Here is a 20,250-nt window from a genome sequence, read left to right on the forward strand (position 1 = left end):
AAAATATATAAATAAATATATTTATAAAATACATTTATTTTGTGAAAATGATTAAATGACTGTAACATTATCAACTGTACCTCATCATTAGCATTACCTTATTGCAAGGCTACAAATACATGCTGTAAATATCAATATGAAATATGGATTTGTGTTTATTTTACGTGAGAAGAGCTGTGACTGAGGAATAGAAAAACAAATGACAATTCCAGATATGTGCCTGTACATATATTAAGTGCATATTTGCTTTTGTAGTACATATTTATTACCATTTTTAGAAATTTTAGACAGTTTCTTACATAAACAAATTACAGTAAGGTGTATAAGGTTATTGGCAAATACCAGGGTTGCCAATATAATATAATAATATAATATAATATAATATAATATAATATAATATAATATAATATAATATAATATAATATAATAAGCTACCTACCCTGGTAATTGGCATATATTATATTATATTATTCTATATTACATTGTGATAATAATCAACTGACTGTACATTAGGCTGCTTGCAATAAATGCATATAATGAAATATGGATTTTAGTTTAAATAGTTTTTTTTCTTATTACTATTTGTCACTTATGAAAGTGTCTATTTTAACAAAACTTTTTTACAGTTTTCATTAAACTCTTCCTTTTCTTTCCATTTTACACATAATGCTTATTCTGCTTGGCTCCAAAATGCTAACTGTTCCTTCAGCCCAGAGTTGGTCTTTTCTTGTATGTTGTAGTATTGTGTGTGTGTTTTATTAGACATTCAGTTACTCTGCCTTGCCAGTCCACTACCCACAATTCCAGTGCAGCACTGGGACTTTCCTGATGAAAGAATGTGAGTATGTGGTTGTCTATTAAGATATGTAAATTTCTAATCTCTCAAAGCCCGCTTTCACACCATCCGCTCCCTCTTTCTCTCTTCCCTCGCTTCTTTTTCTCTGCCTCTCATGTCAACAGCAGTATTATAGTGATTTGTGTAGTGTATTTCAGAACTGTCTTTTGAGAACACAGCTCATTGCTAATTAGAATCATAGAGGAATGAACAAAGCTGGATGTCAGGCTTTAATTAGTACACGCACAAACATATATTTCAGCACACACGCTCTCCAGGCAGGTATTCACAAACACTTTATGCACATCAATGCTTAAAATGCAATTATACTTCTGCCAATCACACCTCGCTGTCGTCACCGTCTATAACATCTGCACTGGTGTCACTGTAATAGCCCTTCCTGCCCCTTCCTTCTGCTGAACGTTCCTGGCATCCTACCGGACATCACAAAGTCTGTGAGCCCAGAGCGTTCCCAGAAGGCACATCCTCTCACAGACAGTTCTGGGAAAAATTAAACGAGATCCAAGGAAAGACAAATGAGATTAGGACACAGATAGGTGTGGACAGTGTAGGACATGCATCATCAAGAATCAATGATGAATTTGAAGTAAAGCCAAATATGGATGGTTTACGTTATGTCAGAAAATTACATAAATTCATTGATTTTATTGCAGATGGTGCTTTGTAAGGGCATAGATGGAAATGCAACAATATGTGAAAGTAATGTTTTTGTGTATATACTGTATATACACCATTCAAAAGTTCTTTCAAAAGTCTTTTTTATTCACCAAGGCTGCATTTATTTGATCAAAAATACAGTAAAAACTGTAATATTGTGAAATATTATTACCATTTAAAATAACCATTTTCATTTAAAAAATATTTTAAAATATAATTTATTCCTGTGATGCAAAGCTGAATTTTCAGCATCATTACTCCAGTCTTCAGTGTCACATGACACTTTAGAAATTATAATGCTCATGATATATGCTATATATTTTTAGGATTCTTTGATGAATAGAGAGTTCAAAAGGGCAGCATTTATTTGAAATACAAATCTTTTGTAACATTATAAATGTCTTAGCTGTCACTTTTGATTCATTTAATGCTTCCATGCTGAATAAAACGATTAATTTGTTTTAAAAAATATAATCCTACTGGCCACAGTCTTTTGAATGGTGGTTTATATATAAGTTGCTTGTTAATAGAATATAGGCCAATTAAAAACCTTTGACAGATGTATTGCTCTATTTAGGAGATGACAAAGTTTCACTATTATAATGCAACACTCAGACAATAAAAGATAATGTAGCTAATAAAACTGGGGAGAGGAAAATGTAACTCAGAGTGTGGAGCATTTTAACCAGATAAAGAGTTTGATCCAATATGTGGATAATGTACAAGCTGCTCAGGGAGACATAATGCAAAATTCAATGATGTAACATGTTCAGTAAAGTAACATTGTAATCTGAGGGTGTGAAAACAGAATAGTAGAGGAGACCAGGGCTAGTTGTCCCACTGGGGATTTGTCACAAGGCTTGTATTTCAGTAACTCGTAAGGTTTTGGAGGCCAGTTACTCAAGAAGTGTGTTTTCTTCAGCATTGGTTTGCTCTTGGTTTCAAACTAATTTTCTTGAATTGAAAGGTTGATCTTAGGACAAGGGTATTTTTCATGAACGGCAAGTTGGTGTAAATTGATATATTTATTGTCATTTTAAGTTGTCAAATGTTTTTTATAAGTTATTTTATATGTTTAAAACAATACATTGTAATTCATTTATAAAAAAAAAAAATCACTTTCAAAATATTCAGAATGACTTTCAAAAATAAACCCACCATAAAAAGTGTAACAACTAGCCCGGGTCTACTCTATATGTATAAAAAAAAAAAAAGGTTTTAAGTATTATTACTAAATGAATGTTTGTGACTCTTACTAAAACACTTATATATTTTTTTTTTTCATAAATATATTTTATAAATTTTTTTCTCATTAACCATTAACATTTTATTGCAATTTCAAAGCCATATCTCCATTTCTTTTCCATTTTTTCACTCTCTCACGCTCTGCCTCGGGTCTTATAGGTGCTAGACGGGGAGACATTTAATCGGCCGAATCGAGCTTTCATATCTATTACAAAAATCAAATAATGCACCATGATTTACTCCCCCTAGCAACCAAGGCGCAGAGCCATAGCAACTGGCATAGCCCGGGGTGCTAGGCTTAATCAGGTTGAAAATATTTCAATTATTGTGTTGGTTTTGAGTGTGTGCGTGTGTGTGTGTGTGTGACCTAACTCGGGATCATTTTGATTTGAAAAGGTAGGAGAAATAGTGCAGTAAGGGGAAATGGAATCACTGGCGTTTTACCTTCAATATCTGTTTGTGTGTGTCGGATTGGTGACATTTGATTCTTGACTTTCCTGACAGAATCTGTGGACGAAACTGATTTTAAATTAGGCTCCTCACTCTCTTTGTCTCTCCTTCTCTCACTCTCTCTGTTGTTTAGTGTTAAATATTCACGCAGCTCGTTCACAGTCCCTGGAAGATGCATCAGCTCCCATTTAGCACTCGGGTGTTTAGGGAAATACCATCAGATACCTGGAAACCTTTAGGGACTAAACACAACTGGCAAAGATAACGCATATAAAATGTGTGAGTGCACGTGTCTGTGTATGTGAAGAAGTGTAACTGTGTGTGCTAGCTCGATGTCCTTGGTAGGTTGCACCTAAATGAGCTATGGCTGTTATTACTGTGTCTGCTCACCCTAGCGGCCTGAGCAGAGTTCAGTCTGATATTAGTCACGCCTAATACTGCGAACCGCCGGAGTGCTTTGCCTAGAAGTCCAAAAGTACTGCTGCTGTTATAGAGCTATTAGCATACAGGATTGGTCATAATTAAAGGTAAAAAATGATACGTTCTAAGACAATAACCATGTAAACATTGTTAAGTTAGCTGTTAAAATAACAAAGAGTTGTCATTAGGTGCCTAGTCTGCCTTTTTTTCATAGTTGCTCAAATTAAGGCACAATCCTATTTGCTGATCAGTGTGTCCAGCACAGCAGATGACCAATAACTGTGTCAGCACACAATTTTATTTTCTCAAATGCTGTATTGTGTTTTAAAAATCCACATCCACTATCTGTAGATTAGTATAAGATTTTAGACACTGTATTATTTAGGCTTAAAATTGCAGATTTGACCCGTTATCCTTTGTTATGCTCAATCAAAATTTCATTAATAATAATAAATCAGAATTAATAATAAGGAGAAGAAGAACAGAGCGCGCAAAATGGTTTCATCATTAATATTTTGAATGTGTGTGTGTGTGTGTGTGTGATGAATCATTTACATATTCTATATTAATCATGTAGTTTGATTATAGGTTAATCAATTTTGTTTAGCTTAATTATAGCATTGGCTTAATTATAATAGTATATTAATTATAATATTAATTATAATATTAATTATAATAGTAGTCTGCATTTAATAAAGCAGATCATTATTTTGAATGTTGTTATTTAATGATTTAAACAGCAGTGGGTGAGCTTTTATTTTTTTATTTTAATTTTTTTTCCAAGAACACAGAAAATAGATATTTCTTTCCCCTCATGCATTTGGAAGGGAGTTGTAATGTACTCAAAGAGATGCCATTTTTAGCAGATGCAACAATTGAATTTGTATATCACAGTTCATCATAGCTCCAAACTGTCACTGCTTGTAAACAGTATAACTGAAATCGAGCTCAACTGTTTTTCTCTTGCTCTTTGGCTCTTATAAGTTTAAGAGAGAGGGAATAAGGGATAGGAGGGAATGAGAGAGAGAGCTCACGTCAAACCCTTTTTAATTGCAGGAAGACTATGCCCACTGGCCCGCACCAAAGCAAATGGAAACTGAAATAAGATTTGTCAAATGAAACATTGGAAACAATGGACACTATTTAATTTAGCATATGAGTTATGCCAGCTTAAAACCCATTATATCTCATGGACCAAAGTGTGTGTGTGTGTGTGTGTGTGTGTGTGTGTGTGTGTGTCCGTTCTTTTCATATTTTTTGCTTAAATGGATTACAAGAAATGTAATTGTTTACAAACGCAATACCAGTGAATGTTTGCTTCATTTTCCCCTTCAAAAGAATGTTATATTAATGGGATCTCAATCATTGCTTTGTGAAAATGTCTGTTTCTCTCAACATAACAGATTTTTGGGATATAGCAAGTAAAAATCTTTTACCAATATCCACTTTACTGTTAGCATATGACCAATAAACTAATCATTCTGTCAGAATAAATTCATTATTGCATTTAAACCCAAAGTTCTCATACACTCTAAAAAATGCTGGGCTGTTTCAAATCAACTTTGGGTCATATATGGACTAACCCAGCTTGTTGGGTTAGTCCATATTTGACCCAAAGTTGGGTTGAAACAGCCCAGCATTTTTTAGAGTGTAATGAATTATAGGCACTCTTAAAAATAATAATACAGTACAATAACAATAACAATAATTTTTTTGGCACTGATGGTTCCATTAAGAACCTTTAACGTTCATGGAAACTTTCTATTGCACAAAAGGTTCATGGAAAAAAAAAGTTCTTCAGGTTTCGCTTTTCTGTGATCATCATACTTCAGACCAGCCAATGAGACTTTATCACAAAACAACCCAAACTTGAATATGATAATTTTACCATAGACTTGCTTGTGATGGAGCAAAAAAAAGATATTGTTTTACCCAGTGTCACTTAATTCATGCTACTGGTGTAGTTTAACTTCAAAATTGTTTACTTGACTTTAAAACTTTAAAAGTCTAAAACGTGTTGTTGGCCAGTAATTCTCTTGGAAGTTTAAAGCAAATCCCTGAATTGATCTCCATTACTCTCAGACTTCTTTGTCCTCATCCAATCACACACACCTGTGGGTCTGATATCTCACTCACTAAAGCGAACGGCAGACTGAATCTTCTCTCTCTCTCTTTCTCTCAGCAGATGCTTGACTCGTCTCTCCCTGCTGGTCCTGGCAGGCTGTGGTGTGGCCAGGGGGTCAGTGCAGACCAACCCAAAGTAAATAATTAGTGATACTGGCTGGAGCTCTTTGTCTCTGTGCATGTGTGTGTATGTGTGAGCGTGTGTGTCTTAATTTGGCTAAAGCTTGCAGCCGTGAAGAGAGATGTCATTATTTACGCCAGATTATGGTTGCCGGGTGCCACCAAGGGAGTCTGTTGCCCATTCCACCGGAAAGCAGGCTTAAGCTGTTTATTTACCATTCCTTCTGAGTGTATGTGTGTGTGAGCGGAGGTTGGCGTTTTTAATACGCCTCATCCTCCATTTAACAAGCACTTCAGTGCATTTTGAATGAAATTAAAACTAATTAATTGGGTCTAATGTGATTTTTTTTAATCGTTGTTTTTGCTGTATTGGGAATGCCCATTTAACAAGCAGACCTGCCAGTGCTAATTAAAAAATTCTATAATCAAATTGATAACACCTTTATGTTATAATATATAATCAACCCTGTTTTACTACATTTTGACTTTGCCATCTTCCTAAAGTCCTTTCCTATGATATAAGGTGGGGGTTTTATAGCAGGAACAGAATATAGGAAAAAGATAATGAATGACTAATTTCACCCTGTTTCTTACTATTCAAAATGGCAATGACATAACTTTTGATGACTTTTGAAGTTGTGGTATCAAAAGTGGTTTCATAACAACTTGTCCTTTGTTAAAAAAGCCCCTTTTTATGTTTTCCTTTTAATAGAGTATTTACTGATGTATTGTTTTAATTGTGCTTCAATTGGTCATTCTTATGAAAACTGGAACACGCATAAAGCCATTGAACATGCTATATTTCACCTTTGAAGTTACATCAGTTTTTTTATTCAATTTAAGACACAAAATGTAATTTTGTTTTCACCCTCTTGACAAACTATATATTAAATGTATAAGACAAAATGTATATGTATATATATATAGTCAAATATTTGGAATCATTCATATTTTTTTTTTCATTTTTATCATAGTTTAAATGCTCACTAAGGCTGCATTTATTTGATCATAAATACCATAAAATAGTAATATTTTGAATATATATATTTGATTTTTTTTTCTACTTAAAAGAACTATTTTCTATTTTAATGTAGTTTACAATGTAATTTATTCCTGTGATAGCTAAACTGAATTTTCAACAGCCATGTATACTGTTCTAAATGTACTATGTACCCATATATTTTATCAAGGGGTCATTCTTCCCTTTCTTTGTCCTTTTCTGTTTTTATTTTCTATCTCTCTGACCCCTTGCCTTGCATTGATTTCCCAACTTCATCCCTAGGTCAGTAGATCATGGTTTCCTGGTGATAGATGCCAGACCATGCAGGGGTATAGTGGGCATGTGTGTGTAAGACTGGGCCCAACTGCTCTGCCCTGGCACTCCCCTGGCACAAAATAAAGATAGCCCAGCCTCAGTGTGTGCCAATCTGCTACTTCTCCCCATGCCTTATGTGCCAACACCTCAACATGTTTACAGATGACTGGTTCACTATCTTCTTTGACATTTTAAATCCATGTTTTGGATTCCATTGGTCACTTCACGTATAGTTTACATTTATTTAAGAGAGAGAGAGAGTGTGTGTGTGTGTGTGTGTGTGGTACATACAGGGTTAACCGTGTGTGACCATCTCTCAGGGAGTAATTCTTAAAATTGGAGAAGCTTTAATGAAACACATTTGGTCAGGTGATAATAACAGAATAAGGCTGGAGAATCAGAATCGCGGGTGTGAGATCGTTACCAACACCAACATGCCCCACACAAAAGGCAGGGAAGGGGGGGGGGGGGCCATTTTAAAAAATTTTTTTTTCTACTTAAAAGAACTATTTTCTATTTTAATGTAGTTTACAATGTAATTTATTCCTGTGATAGCTAAACTGAATTTTCAACAGCCATGTATACTGTTCTAAATGTACTATGTACCCATATATTTTATCAAGGGGTCATTCTTCCCTTTCTTTGTCCTTTTCTGTTTTTATTTTCTATCTCTCTGACCCCTTGCCTTGCATTGATTTCCCCAACTTCATCCCTAGGTCAGTAGATCATGGTTTCCTGGTGATAGATGCCAGACCATGCAGGGGTATAGTGGGCATGTGTGTGTAAGACTGGGCCCAACTGCTCTGCCCTGGCACTCCCCTGGCACAAAATAAAGATAGCCCAGCCTCAGTGTGTGCCAATCTGCTACTTCTCCCCATGCCTTATGTGCCAACACCTCAACATGTTTACAGATGACTGGTTCACTATCTTCTTTGACATTTTAAATCCATGTTTTGGATTCCATTGGTCACTTCACGTATAGTTTACATTTATTTAAGAGAGAGAGAGAGTGTGTGTGTGTGTGTGTGTGTGGTACATACAGGGTTAACCGTGTGTGACCATCTCTCAGGGAGTAATTCTTAAAATTGGAGAAGCTTTAATGAAACACATTTGGTCAGGTGATAATAACAGAATAAGGCTGGAGAATCAGAATCGCGGGTGTGAGATCGTTACCAACACCAACATGCCCCACACAAAAGGCAGGGAAGGGGGGGGGGGGTCCATTTAAAGAAGTACAGCTCTCTAGTCTAAATAACGACTTACGTTTTTAAACATTTTAAATTTGATATACACTGGTTTGATTACAGTTATTAAATGGGATTAATTTATGAGGAGAAGAAAACTGGTGGGGGTGTTGTTGGAGTGCAAAAAGAGCCTTGCGTAGGACCTAGAATTTATAATCTTTTATCACAACGAAAACCCATGGAATTGATTTAAAACTAAATCAGACCATACCAGCAGAACATTTCAATTTAGGCAAACCTGTAATCGTGTTTGCAATGCATCACATTCAGTGCCTTAATTCAATGTTTTACGATTTAACAGTTTTGCCTTTTCCATTAGCCTGATGTTCGACACAAAAAGTATTTCTTCCCTGGCATTTATCGAATAAATAAACTAACGTAATATGGAAATATTAAATAGGATATACTGTAGCCTATGGGAATATCATGTCTTTAAGTTGGAATTTGGATAATCTGTTTTGAAGAAGTTTCTATTCTGTTTCTATTATGAATTAGGCTATTTCAGTCGTCTTGACTCAATCTGTCGAGTTTCGTCTCGCTCACAATGGAGGCTACTACTGTCTTTTGTCACTCTTTTCTTATCACTATCAGGGTTTTTATATCACGGTTTTGTTTTAGGCGTGTGAAAATGTAACGTGTGCCTATACCGTTCGATACCGGAAGTGCGGTGTACTGTTGCTACGGTTACTACTTCAGAGGAACGCGATTTCTGTTGGCAAAGTTAAACAATGATACTTCTCTTGGTTACAAAAACATTATAAGAAAATCCTTTTTTTTTATGTGTAATATGGAGTGGGCGGCTTAATGTAAAACCTAAACTAGTTTTACATTTAATTTTTTTTAATTTTAATAACCATATAGCTAGGCTATTTCCACTCTGTGTGCTTGATTTGTTTGTATTATAGATTTTATTTGTATCAATCCTTTTTTATTTGTTTTTTAACTTGGCAGATGCATGAAGCGCTTCAGAAGGGTAATCTCAATAATTTCATCTTGAACAGACAAAAATTAGCTTCTCTGACACACCTCTCTTAGCTACTCTTAATGTTAATTCACATTAGTCAACCATCTATGAAGGGCATGTTCAAAACCTAGGCCTTTAGGCTACCTCAATATATACTAATATTAAGTGAAACATTCTTCTGTTGCGCACTGAGCGCCAGGCTATAGATGAATTGTGACAATTTAATATGATAGCCTACCTGTGCTTTAGGTCCAATTAAACAACGAGGACCCATCCGTGAGCAAATGTGTGTAAGCCTGTGTATTTGCACAGTGATGTTGAATCGATTTGACACCTCGGGATGAGGTAGGCTGCATCTTATTTTTCACGCTCGTTTCAGGCTGTTGAAATAATCTGGTCTCATTAGTCGACCGCTGAACTGGTCTGATTTATCCAGACTGTCAGTGACCCTGTAGTACCGCGGGTCCCGAATCAATCACCGAGCTTGAACGGCTAAACCTGAGACCAAAACGTGTTTGATTTATCTACCAAATTACCAAGGCCTAAAGACACGACCGAGGAAATTGTGCGCTACTCCCTCAAGCGGTGTACCATCTCAGGCCCACCCCCACTCAAAGGATCTCAAAACAAATTGTTGTGGGTCTTACAAAGTACATTAAACAGGCAACTCCCTGTTACATTAAGAACGTTTCAGATGCATTAACAAAAATGTTTCAGAAGTTACCAAAAACATTTAATTTCACCTGCTGCTAAACAGACCAAAGTGAAACTGCATTATTAACCATAGTAACCGTACAACGCTCCAGCACTTTTAGTAGCTAATGATCAGTATCGAACGGTAGATCTAGAAGTAGTAACATTATTTATCAATTTATTACATATTGTCATACCACAGTTATTTCAGGGGAAAGCCAAAAGTAAGGGTGAGCGGAGCAGGTTTTGTGTTTGCTCCAAATTCAGTGTAAATGTGATGCCACATGCCAGCTTTGAGCCCTATAAAGGCGACTCTGTTGTAGCTTGGCTTTTGTGTAACGGATGCGTAATTCGGTTTTAAAGTTTGTAGCGGTCATTATTATAATTATGTAACATTTGTGGTTTCATATTTCTATAATTTCATGTTGTCATCGTTTCTAGTCTCATGATTTCATATTTAAAATATTACTTTTCATAACTTTATTTCTGCAGTTATGTCTTATGCTGCCTCTGTGCATCATTAAACAGTCTGTGTTAATGCGCGTTTTAATGGTATGATTGACATTAATTTTGGGAGGTTGAGATTCTGTGGAATATTTGTACTTTATGTACTTAAAAATGAAATACAAAAATAAATAAAATGTGTGACATTGCAGGACTAGAATTAACTCTTGAAGGTAAATGGCCGATTAATAACTGACCACATTTACACTCTCTTAAGTGTTTCTCTTAAACATTAACATAAATATTAACAAAAAATCTTCATGTTTAGAAAATCATAACATAGACATGTTATGTGTCAACTATGCTGCCTTACAAACAGCTTCTTTGCCGCCTTTGCAGTGTAAACGCTGCAGTCTGTCCAAAGAAAGCAAGAGAGGAATTGACGTTGATAATTAACTGTGCAAAGGTTTTTCTTTTAAATAAAATGGTGACATGCAATTAAATGAGAAACTCAACCAGCATTAATGAAACTTGATATTCTAGTTTCAAAACAAAATGTTGTGGGCCATCATCCACTTTAAGGTTTTAATGGGTGGATTTTAAAAAGACAACCCCGTTGTCCGTTGTCTGTGCAGGCGGCTCTAGGGTGGCAATCCCTCCCGGGAGAAAAGAGGAAATGAGATACGGAGATAGAAGGCTACAGGAGGTGGTAAATTAGCTGCCTGATCCGCACTCATTGGCGCATACACTTCCCCCATTAACTCGCCCTGACAGCCACACGCTCTCCTCCACCCCCTCTCCACTCAGTACCCAGGGCAAAGCGGCCTTGTAGATTTATCATGCGGAGAAATGAATGTATGATGATCAGTTAAATTGAAAATCAGCAGCCGGCTGTCGATGAGAAGCAACACCTTCGTAATTAGCAAGAGAAATTGCGGCTTACGGACAGATAATAGCGTAAAAACAATTTACACTCCTCCCTTCGTTTATAATGAGTCTAGGGCTCAAAGTGAAAACTTTTTACTCCCTGAATCTATAAGCCGAGTTCATAACGTGCACAAGACTAGATTACAGCACTGGGGGCCTGACCAGACCTGAAGAGAGCCCGTGGTATCATCAATTCATTTAGTATAAATCAATTCACTGTTTGTCTTGATAAATTATGCCTACTAGTGCTTGCAGGATTCCCAGTGAGTGGCTGTGCATTGCAATGAGGGATTGTCAGACCTTCACGATCATCTCATAGAAAATATGCCACTGTAAATATAGGCTATACGCTCATTTCTTCCTACACTCATAACTACACTAAAACATTTATGTTTCTCCTCGCTGAAGTAGCACATCCCCCCAGAGAAGATCCCTTTTCTCATTATTTTTCCTATAAGCTAGGTCTCATGCAGTGCAAATAGCAGTAACCCGAAATAAGAAATTATGTAAATGTTATTAAGGCTGGAAGATGTCTTTCATGGGGTAAAGCTCGAGTCCCTCCGTTTACTTTTCATTTATTTGCAAATACAGGGGCGCAATGAAGATGACCGAAGGGTGGCGGTTTTACGCTTGAATAATACTGCCCTCTTGTACAGAATCTAAACTGTGTGTTGAGAAAATCTTTTAGGAAATGTGATAATTAAAGGTTTTGCTTTAAGAAGTATAGGCTAGTTAAAATCCATCGCAGACCCGTGCTGGGTGCGTCTTTCCTTAGACATCCCTCTTTCATTCCGATCACCATAGCCTATATTTATTAATTCACTTATGCCCTGCTAATATTTCCCAGCGCAAATGCTTCAGTGTGCCATGAGTTTTTGACCCTGTAGGTAACATTATTAGATTAAATTGGTCTAGTGTGTCTGTGTGGAGAGAGAGGGAGAGACAGATGTGTGTGAGAGAGAACGAGAGAGAGGGGGCTGCTCTTTTATAGAGCGACAAATGATCAATAGGCCGATAAGGCAGGAACATCAATGTACGCGACAGAACAATGAGGGATATCATCGAACATCTATCTTAATATTGCCGCCTACGCGTGCCCTGACAGGCCCGTGCGCCTCATGAAAATTCCACCCAGCGAATCACCCAGGCTTGCCTCATGTGCACACACACACACACACACACACACACACATCCTCACACGTACGCTCGCAGCTGCCTGGGCTATTATTTCCCCATTTCAATCTGACTCGCCAGCCTTTCATGCTAATTCTATTATTGTTGGAAGTTTATGTGATTTCATATCGCAGGAATCGGTAATGTATAATAACCCTTCAGGCTAACAGAAAAAAAACCGTAGCCTATCCTCCCAGCCGCCACCGGGAAAATAATTACTTTCATATCAAAACTCCACAGGAGCTGACCGGGTCCTACCGCCCGCGGCGTGAGACCTCATTTTAACTGGAGGTTTTGAATGAATGAATTTGTTAAAGCAATAAACATAAGCCTGCTGTACAGCAGCCTCTCAAAGCGATAAACAAAATAGACATGCTAACTGTAAGCACTGAGGTAGCAATACAAGGTCTTTTCTTTCACATTATTTTATTCTTTTTCTTATTATTACTTATCAAAATGTTACATATATAAATATTTTCGATACTTTATCATTTATACAACGTTTGAGGATGTGTTGTTCTTGCCTGCTGCTCATAGCAAACTTGTTTCCTTCAAGTTCGCAGAGTATTGGAACAGACATGTTAAGCCGACAGTTCACCTGAATCAAGAATATCGGTTTCTGAACAGTATAAAAAAATGAAATTCAAACAGTCCTGTATACAAAAACGTATGGTTATCAGCTTTGGGATTGTGACAAGTCACTTGGCGCCACGGCTTCTGGTCTATTTATACATTTCAGTCCATGTCAACATCCTCTCCATCTGTATGTGTGTCAGCAGAACTGCGGGTTTTCGTGTCGGAATATTCAGACAGGTTAGGAGAGATGCTTGCTTTCTGGCTAGAGTTTGTGACTGTGGACTCTGAGTCGTTTTCAAACTCCTTTTGTGGCGAATTCGATTCTGCATAACATTTCTCTGAGCTCGTGTTTGAAGTTTGCATGGAAGAGTTCTTGCTTTCTCTTTGCAGCTCGTCGTTTGTGGCACCGGTGTCTTTGCACAAGTGACTGATATTTTTCTGGTTTGAGGTGTCTGTCGTGGAACAGTTGTGCCCCGAGTTTCCTGAATCCTGACTCGGTTTCATCGCTGTCTGTGGCACAATGAAACCCAGCGGCTGGGTAATGGGATACAGAAGGAAATGGCCTTTACCGACCAGTGGTCGCTGCGGCGGTAACTGAGAGAAATCCAGGATAGTTTTTCTCCTGGGACTTGAGTCGGCTAGTAAACTCTCCACACTAAATGGGTTGAGTTTCTGGAGCGCGGAGGCGCGTGTGATGCCGTTCGCGGCGCACAGTGCAGAGTTCCGCGTGGAGTCCATGGGCTCCGCTGTGTCGCTGACTGTACCGGCTCTTTGGTGGAGTGGATGTTGGACACACATATGTTCTGTTTGCTGTCGGTGCGCGCTAGGCTGAGGCCCGGTGTGCGGAGTGGACTCGCCATCGGTGCTCTGCGATACTCCACTGTCGCTGTCAGATCCGGGTGTGTGGAAGAGCTCACCTGCTAAGAGCTTGTTCTGAGATTTCAGCAGCTTGCGTTCCTGTTTTCGCTTCCTCTTTTCCAAGCGCTCCAAATCCCGTCGTGCGATCTCCTCTGGGTCCATTGGTTCGCCGCTGCAGGTCGTGGGGTGAGAGTTGTGAGCCGGTCGACCGGGCCCTTTTTTCGTGTTCTCCTTTTTGCGCCATTTAGCTCGCCGGTTTTGAAACCACACCTAAACAGAAAAGGTTGCGAATTCTTCACTCAGTTTCATAAGCAGGTAGGGTAACACTTTATTTTAAGGTGTCCTTGTTACACGTTACATGTAATTACTAGCCCGTGATAATAACGATAAATGATGCATAATTACATGCAAGTAACCCTAAGCTTAACCCTGATCCCATCCCTAACCATATAGTAAGTACATGTAGTTAATTAATATTATTCAGTACTTAAATGTACACCTTAAGTGTAACCGCAGGTAGGCATATATCAGACTCATGTATAGGCTAAAGAACATCGATTGGCAAAATTATAATGACCATTTGAAACAAATGTTTGAATAAATGCACCTGAAATCTATAAATACGTCGATTCTTTATCACAATATTATCATGTAATCACAAATGACAGAATGGTGTCTTTATAATTAATTGTATGCATTTATTCAATTAAATAAAACAGCAATAGCCGATTTCTCATTAAAAAAGAAAGGTCTAGCAGTCTGACAAGATGCTAGGTTTCTGAAACGTCTTGTGTGTCTATTTGATATACATCCAAGGTTCTCCAATAATATGCCACGACTTGGACAGGGACAATGTTTTCATCGAAGCATATTTCATAAAGCCCACAGCCACAGATGCGCTTGTCTTAATTGTCAGTTGATTCAATGTAATGGCTCACTCTCGGTCTTTCAATTAAGCCTGGTTCTTGCGTGGCTAATTTGGGCCTGTTCCCCTAAAGTTAATTTAGGCGCGTATAAACGCTAGGACAGATTTGGCCCAGAAGAGGCAGAGAGCAGCAGGCTCGCACCTCACACCCAGGCCCCTCACACCCAGGCCCCTCACATGGCGACTGCCGTCTGTTCAGCGCTGATAACACGAGAGTTCGCATCCACCAGCAGGCTAAGACGCATACTAACATAGAGACATCGATGCTATACATGACAATAGCTGTGTATACACATAAAATGTTAATGTCGTTCAAATCTGTGAGCACACAAGCCTAACGATAACGCAGGCTAATCTTCCTTAGGAAATAAGAATAACAGAAAGCTAAGCTTTTAACTCCCCAAACAAGACTGCTTCTCATCCAGCGTCGAGTTTCTACAAAAAGAGAACATGAAGACAAAGGCTGCACGTCTAACGCTTACACAGTATAATTTACAGCCCACTGGCCTATTTACGTTTAGTAAGAATTGGTCAAACTGATCACAAGTAATTGTATAATGTGAATAAGGGTGTTTTAATATATTAGGCAATAAAACATGATATTAGTAGGCTATAGTTTTTAAACATCAGTCAGCATTTTACCAGAATGAAATTATTTATAATAATCTGCTTTAGAATTGACATGCATTTACTGCTCAGCTAATGATCAGTCAGCATGAATAAATTGTTATGCAAATCAGTCTGTTATATGATCGATTAATGCTTTTCGCAGATTCATTTTTGGTTGAACATTTAACATGCAGATCTTACCATTATTTTAAAATGTCTACCCTGTTGTCATGCATTCGGAAAAAAATTAACTAGGCCTATTTACATTTTTAGCATTTAAAATATTACATTTTCAAAAACATAAAGCTAACACTAAAAAAATAAAGTATGATACATAAAGCGTGGCTATATGTAATACTGTGTCTGATTAATAATAAATAGGCCATTATAATAAAGGTCAATGAAAGATTTTGTTATGACAAAACAAACCATAATTTACCTGAACACGTGACTCAACAAGGTCTAGACGCAGCGCGAGAGCCTCGCGCATGAACACGTCCGGATAATGGCTTTCGTTGAACGCCTTTTCTAGTTCCTCCAGCTGCCAGCCCGTAAAATTTGTACGCGTTCGCCTCCGTTTACAGCCAGGGCTTTCCTTGTCAGGGTCTCCGGCATCTAGGACCACACAGTCTGTCAGAACACGCGCATGCAAACATGAACATGCACATACACACTCCAGCATTTCTACTTGGGAGCTGTATACATAAAATGTAGTTGACATGAATTATTTAAAACATTACAATTTTACAACAACCCAATGGTTGTCAAATAAAATACTACAATAAAATGTCACACAAGTGCACTGCCTGATGTACTGGCATAACTAATTAACCCGTCAAGTGTAGCCTACTTTTAAAAATATAGGTCACAATATCTTTTTGAATGCTAATAATATGATTCTTAAAATACAATGGGATTATTGTTTAATGTCGCATTTAATTTCACAGTATTTTTAAGACGTTTATGAAGTTGCTATTTAATAATCCTTATATGCTTATTTACAAAGACCAGAATTGCAAATAGAATTTACACATACATCAAACGGATTTAAACACACGAAAATAATCTGTGGTTATCATGAGAAGAATATGACATTTCGTTATAATCAGTGTATTATCAGTCCAAGTAAAATCGTCTTACTTTCCAGTTTACTTAAACTCATAAAAGTGAAACAAAGCTATTTATAAAGTGTGTGATTTAGCTATAGGATAAAAAAAATGCATTTTATATTTTTTTGACGTGTAGATATTTTCCTAAAACTATTGACAAACTGTATAGCCTGCTATATTCTGCATGGAATGGATGAAGCGGATAGCCATTCACTTACCGCTGAGTTTATACTGACTATCCCCGTTTACACCACAACCAGATCCGAGCAATGGGTTGGAGTTTGCAACAGACGCCGAGCATGATCCGTTAAGTAATCCGTCTATAGAAAAAGGTACAGCGGCCGCAGACTGTAGCTGGTGTCCGGAGATATCGTAAACATGATGGTGACCGAGGTGATAGGGGAAACCCAATCCAACCATGCCTCCCAAAGAGCCTCCAAACTGGGCATGAGGATGCTCGAGGATCCGGCTATCCATCATTGCATCTCCGGAATCAGGGAAGCGTTTGTCTGGCCAAAACGAACTCCAACTCTTCCCTCAGAGCGCATGCAGCAGCCGTGAAGGGACGTACGGCGTTGACATGCTCTGCGCTCCCGATTTAGGAATAAGGAGACCGAGGCAGGCGCGCGAGGTTTTTGCTCTCTCCTACTTTGTCAACATCAACTCTCCTCTTGTCCAAACAACTAGCTCTCGCGCGAGGGGAATTCGCGACCAATAAGGAACGTTAATCGTCGGTGACGTCAGAGCCACGACACAAACGTTTTCCATATCGATTGCTAATTATACCTGACATCCACCTCAATAAACAATACCAGCGCTGTCACAACACGACACGAGACATCACAACTCGGCGAGAGGGAGGAGGCGAAACCGGCAAATTGATTGATTCCCGACTAAATTCTAAACAGCCGCTACATAAACACACAATGATTCTGTTCCAATAGCTAATTGTTCTGCTCTGAACGTCACATTAGTTCTATAAAAGCAGAATAACACATAATAGCCACCGAAAACGTCAAGTGCCCCGTATCTGATAGCTACTTTTCAAGGAACGTCTGGCGAATACGTGCAATGATGTTCTCCTATTACGCGGAGGCATCGTGCCCTGAATAGAGTGATCCTAGAACGGACGAAGCATGCATGCATCACCCACCCAATTGCGAGCTGTCAAGATGAATTTCAAACTACAAGCACCTCAGCCTTTCTAATATCTACACGCCAGCGCGCTTCGCGTCGTTTCAACTCATTTCCACAGTTCTGATTACTGTGGCCATGATCTTGGCAGGTGTTATGAAAAAATATCTGAAGGTGGAAACAAAAGTGAGTCTGACAGAATATCTGTGAGGAGGGAAGCTATATGAAAACAAATGTAGGCTATTTCAGTATAGGGCTTTTAGATTATTGGGCCCCCGAGTTTAAAAAAAAAACATCACTGAAATGTTTAAGCCAATTCGTGCAAATAATCAATTATGCTTTTATTCCACTGATCATTTGTATCTAAAAGAGGGATCTGTGGTGTGAGAGGGTCATATTAATCAATAAAATAAAATTATTCACATTTAAAAGAATAAATGGCTAAAACATTGACTTCTTTTTAATGTAAAGGACAATATTTAATATGTGAATTATTGCGCACACGCGTTAGAGTTATACGGTGTAACCTACAGAACAATATAAAATGTAAACTAAAAGAAATATAATTTCTTTTATCCGACTGTGATTTTGTAATGATTGCAAACATTTCAGTTTTTATGTATAATGAAGGTCCCCTGCCTCTATAAATGGTCAATGTAAACGCTGTCCAGCACATTTTTTTTAGATTTGGAAAGTGTGTGGTGTGTGAGCGAGAGAGAGAGAGAGAGAGAAGAGAGATGGTTCTGAATACAGGATGGTAATCAATCCTGTTCATGTATTAAATATAATTTCTTTTATCCGACTGTGATTTTGTAATGATTGCAAACATTTCAGTTTTTATGTATAATGAAGGTCCCCTGCCTCTATAAATGGTCAATGTAAACGCTGTCCAGCACATGTCCATTTTTTTTTTTTTTAGATTTGGAAAGTGTGTGGTGTGTGAGCGAGAGAGAGAGAGAGAGAGAAGAGAGATGGTTCTGAATACAGGATGGTAATCAATCCTGTTCATGTATAAAGTAAGTACACGGGTCTTTCCCTCTCCCTGCTCTCCTCCTCCATTACCGAGAATTAATTCCACTTTATTTATCCAATTTCTCCAGCTGCCAGAATGTTAATTTGAGTTGAAATTTCTCACCACTCGCTCGCTTGCGCTGACCCTCAGCAGCACCCGGATGGCGTGTAGTAATAACCTAAATCTTTCAACAGGGAGGCACGATAATTGTTACCTTATTAGCATGCAAATTGTTTAATTAATATTATTAAGAAGAAGCATATAATCCGTTCGTCACTTGACCCCGCAGTCTGCTGGCTGGCCGCCTCTCTGCATTTCAATGTGTTCATTTCAAACCAGCACTTCCACACACAAAAAAAGGGTTCTACATGCGCTAGTCGTTTTCAAAGCACACATTCCCTGCGTGAGTGCGCGTTTGATGCTACTTGGTTTGTATCTCTCTCCTCCACTCTTTATCCCCAAACATTTCATCACTTCGCATACAGGAATTATGGAAATCGTTTCATTCTGCCCCTCCCCAGACATCTAAGTTCAATAATTGGATTCTTGTCGTTTGCTTTTTGAAAACCGCTTCTTGAAAGGGCACCCCTCCAGTTCTGAGCAAGCGGTATCCGCTAGACGCACGCGGCTCCTGGGTAGACAACCCTTGACATGCGGCCCCTGCGAAGCGTTGTAAGGCGCCCGTTGTTTTTAATCCGGCAGAGTGAGTGTGTCAGATGTGCCGGCTTTAATTAACTTGAAAAAGGGCCACACAAGGGCCAGGGTTCAGTGCGTTTCCACTTTTATCACATTTTCGCTATCTGTAGGCCTATATCTTACGGCGATATTATATCAAAATAAAGTAAAAACAAACCTGTAGCCTATATAGAATCAACACGTGTCAAAATTAAATGCAACGCACTTGAATGTTTTTCCTGAAGATTTCATTCGCATGTTTATATGATCTATCCATTCTGCATATACTGCATTAAGAACACTTCATCTGTAAGTCAGAGTAGGCTATAAAATACTTTCATATTTACACATTTACATTTAGACAATTAGCAGACGCTTTTATCCAAAGCGACTTACAAATGTACACGTATGAATAAAAACCATTTAAATAAGTTAAAAGGATCCGACATATTTATGTAGTTAACCTGTTAAATGCAATACAAAGTTCAGCCAGAAAGATGAAAAGGTTTGGGCTGTTCATAAACTCTCAGCACCCTGAAGCTTGAAACAAGGTATTTTTAAACGATAATCATAAATAACCATTAGGCTCGAATAAAACATTTTAATTAAAAATCAATGTACTACTTTTGAAAGCCTTAATTATTAAATTAACTTAATGTGAATTCATTTGTAGCTATCAAAACTGAGCTGCACATTAGTCGATGTACAGATAATTAGAGT

General features: G+C 37.9%; 1 protein-coding gene across 1 annotated transcript; it reads right to left on the reverse strand.

Annotated features, from left to right (window-relative positions):
• Positions 1-13,144: 13,144 nt before the first annotated feature.
• On the reverse strand, positions 13,145-17,444 carry uncx4.1 (Unc4.1 homeobox (C. elegans)). Its single transcript, XM_016249545.1, has 3 exons — positions 16,928-17,444; positions 16,040-16,215; positions 13,145-14,336 (listed from the first exon to the last, which is right to left on the reverse strand). Exons 1-3 carry the CDS (start codon positions 17,187-17,189, stop codon positions 13,368-13,370), a joined length of 1,407 nt encoding a protein of 468 aa, XP_016105031.1. The 5' UTR covers positions 17,190-17,444; the 3' UTR covers positions 13,145-13,367.
• Between the last annotated feature and the right edge of the window lie 2,806 nt (positions 17,445-20,250).

Source organism: Sinocyclocheilus grahami, unplaced genomic scaffold (genome assembly GCF_001515645.1).
Source record: "Sinocyclocheilus grahami isolate Dianchi unplaced genomic scaffold, SAMN03320097.WGS_v1.1 scaffold25.1, whole genome shotgun sequence".
Lineage (NCBI taxonomy): Eukaryota > Metazoa > Chordata > Actinopteri > Cypriniformes > Cyprinidae > Sinocyclocheilus > Sinocyclocheilus grahami.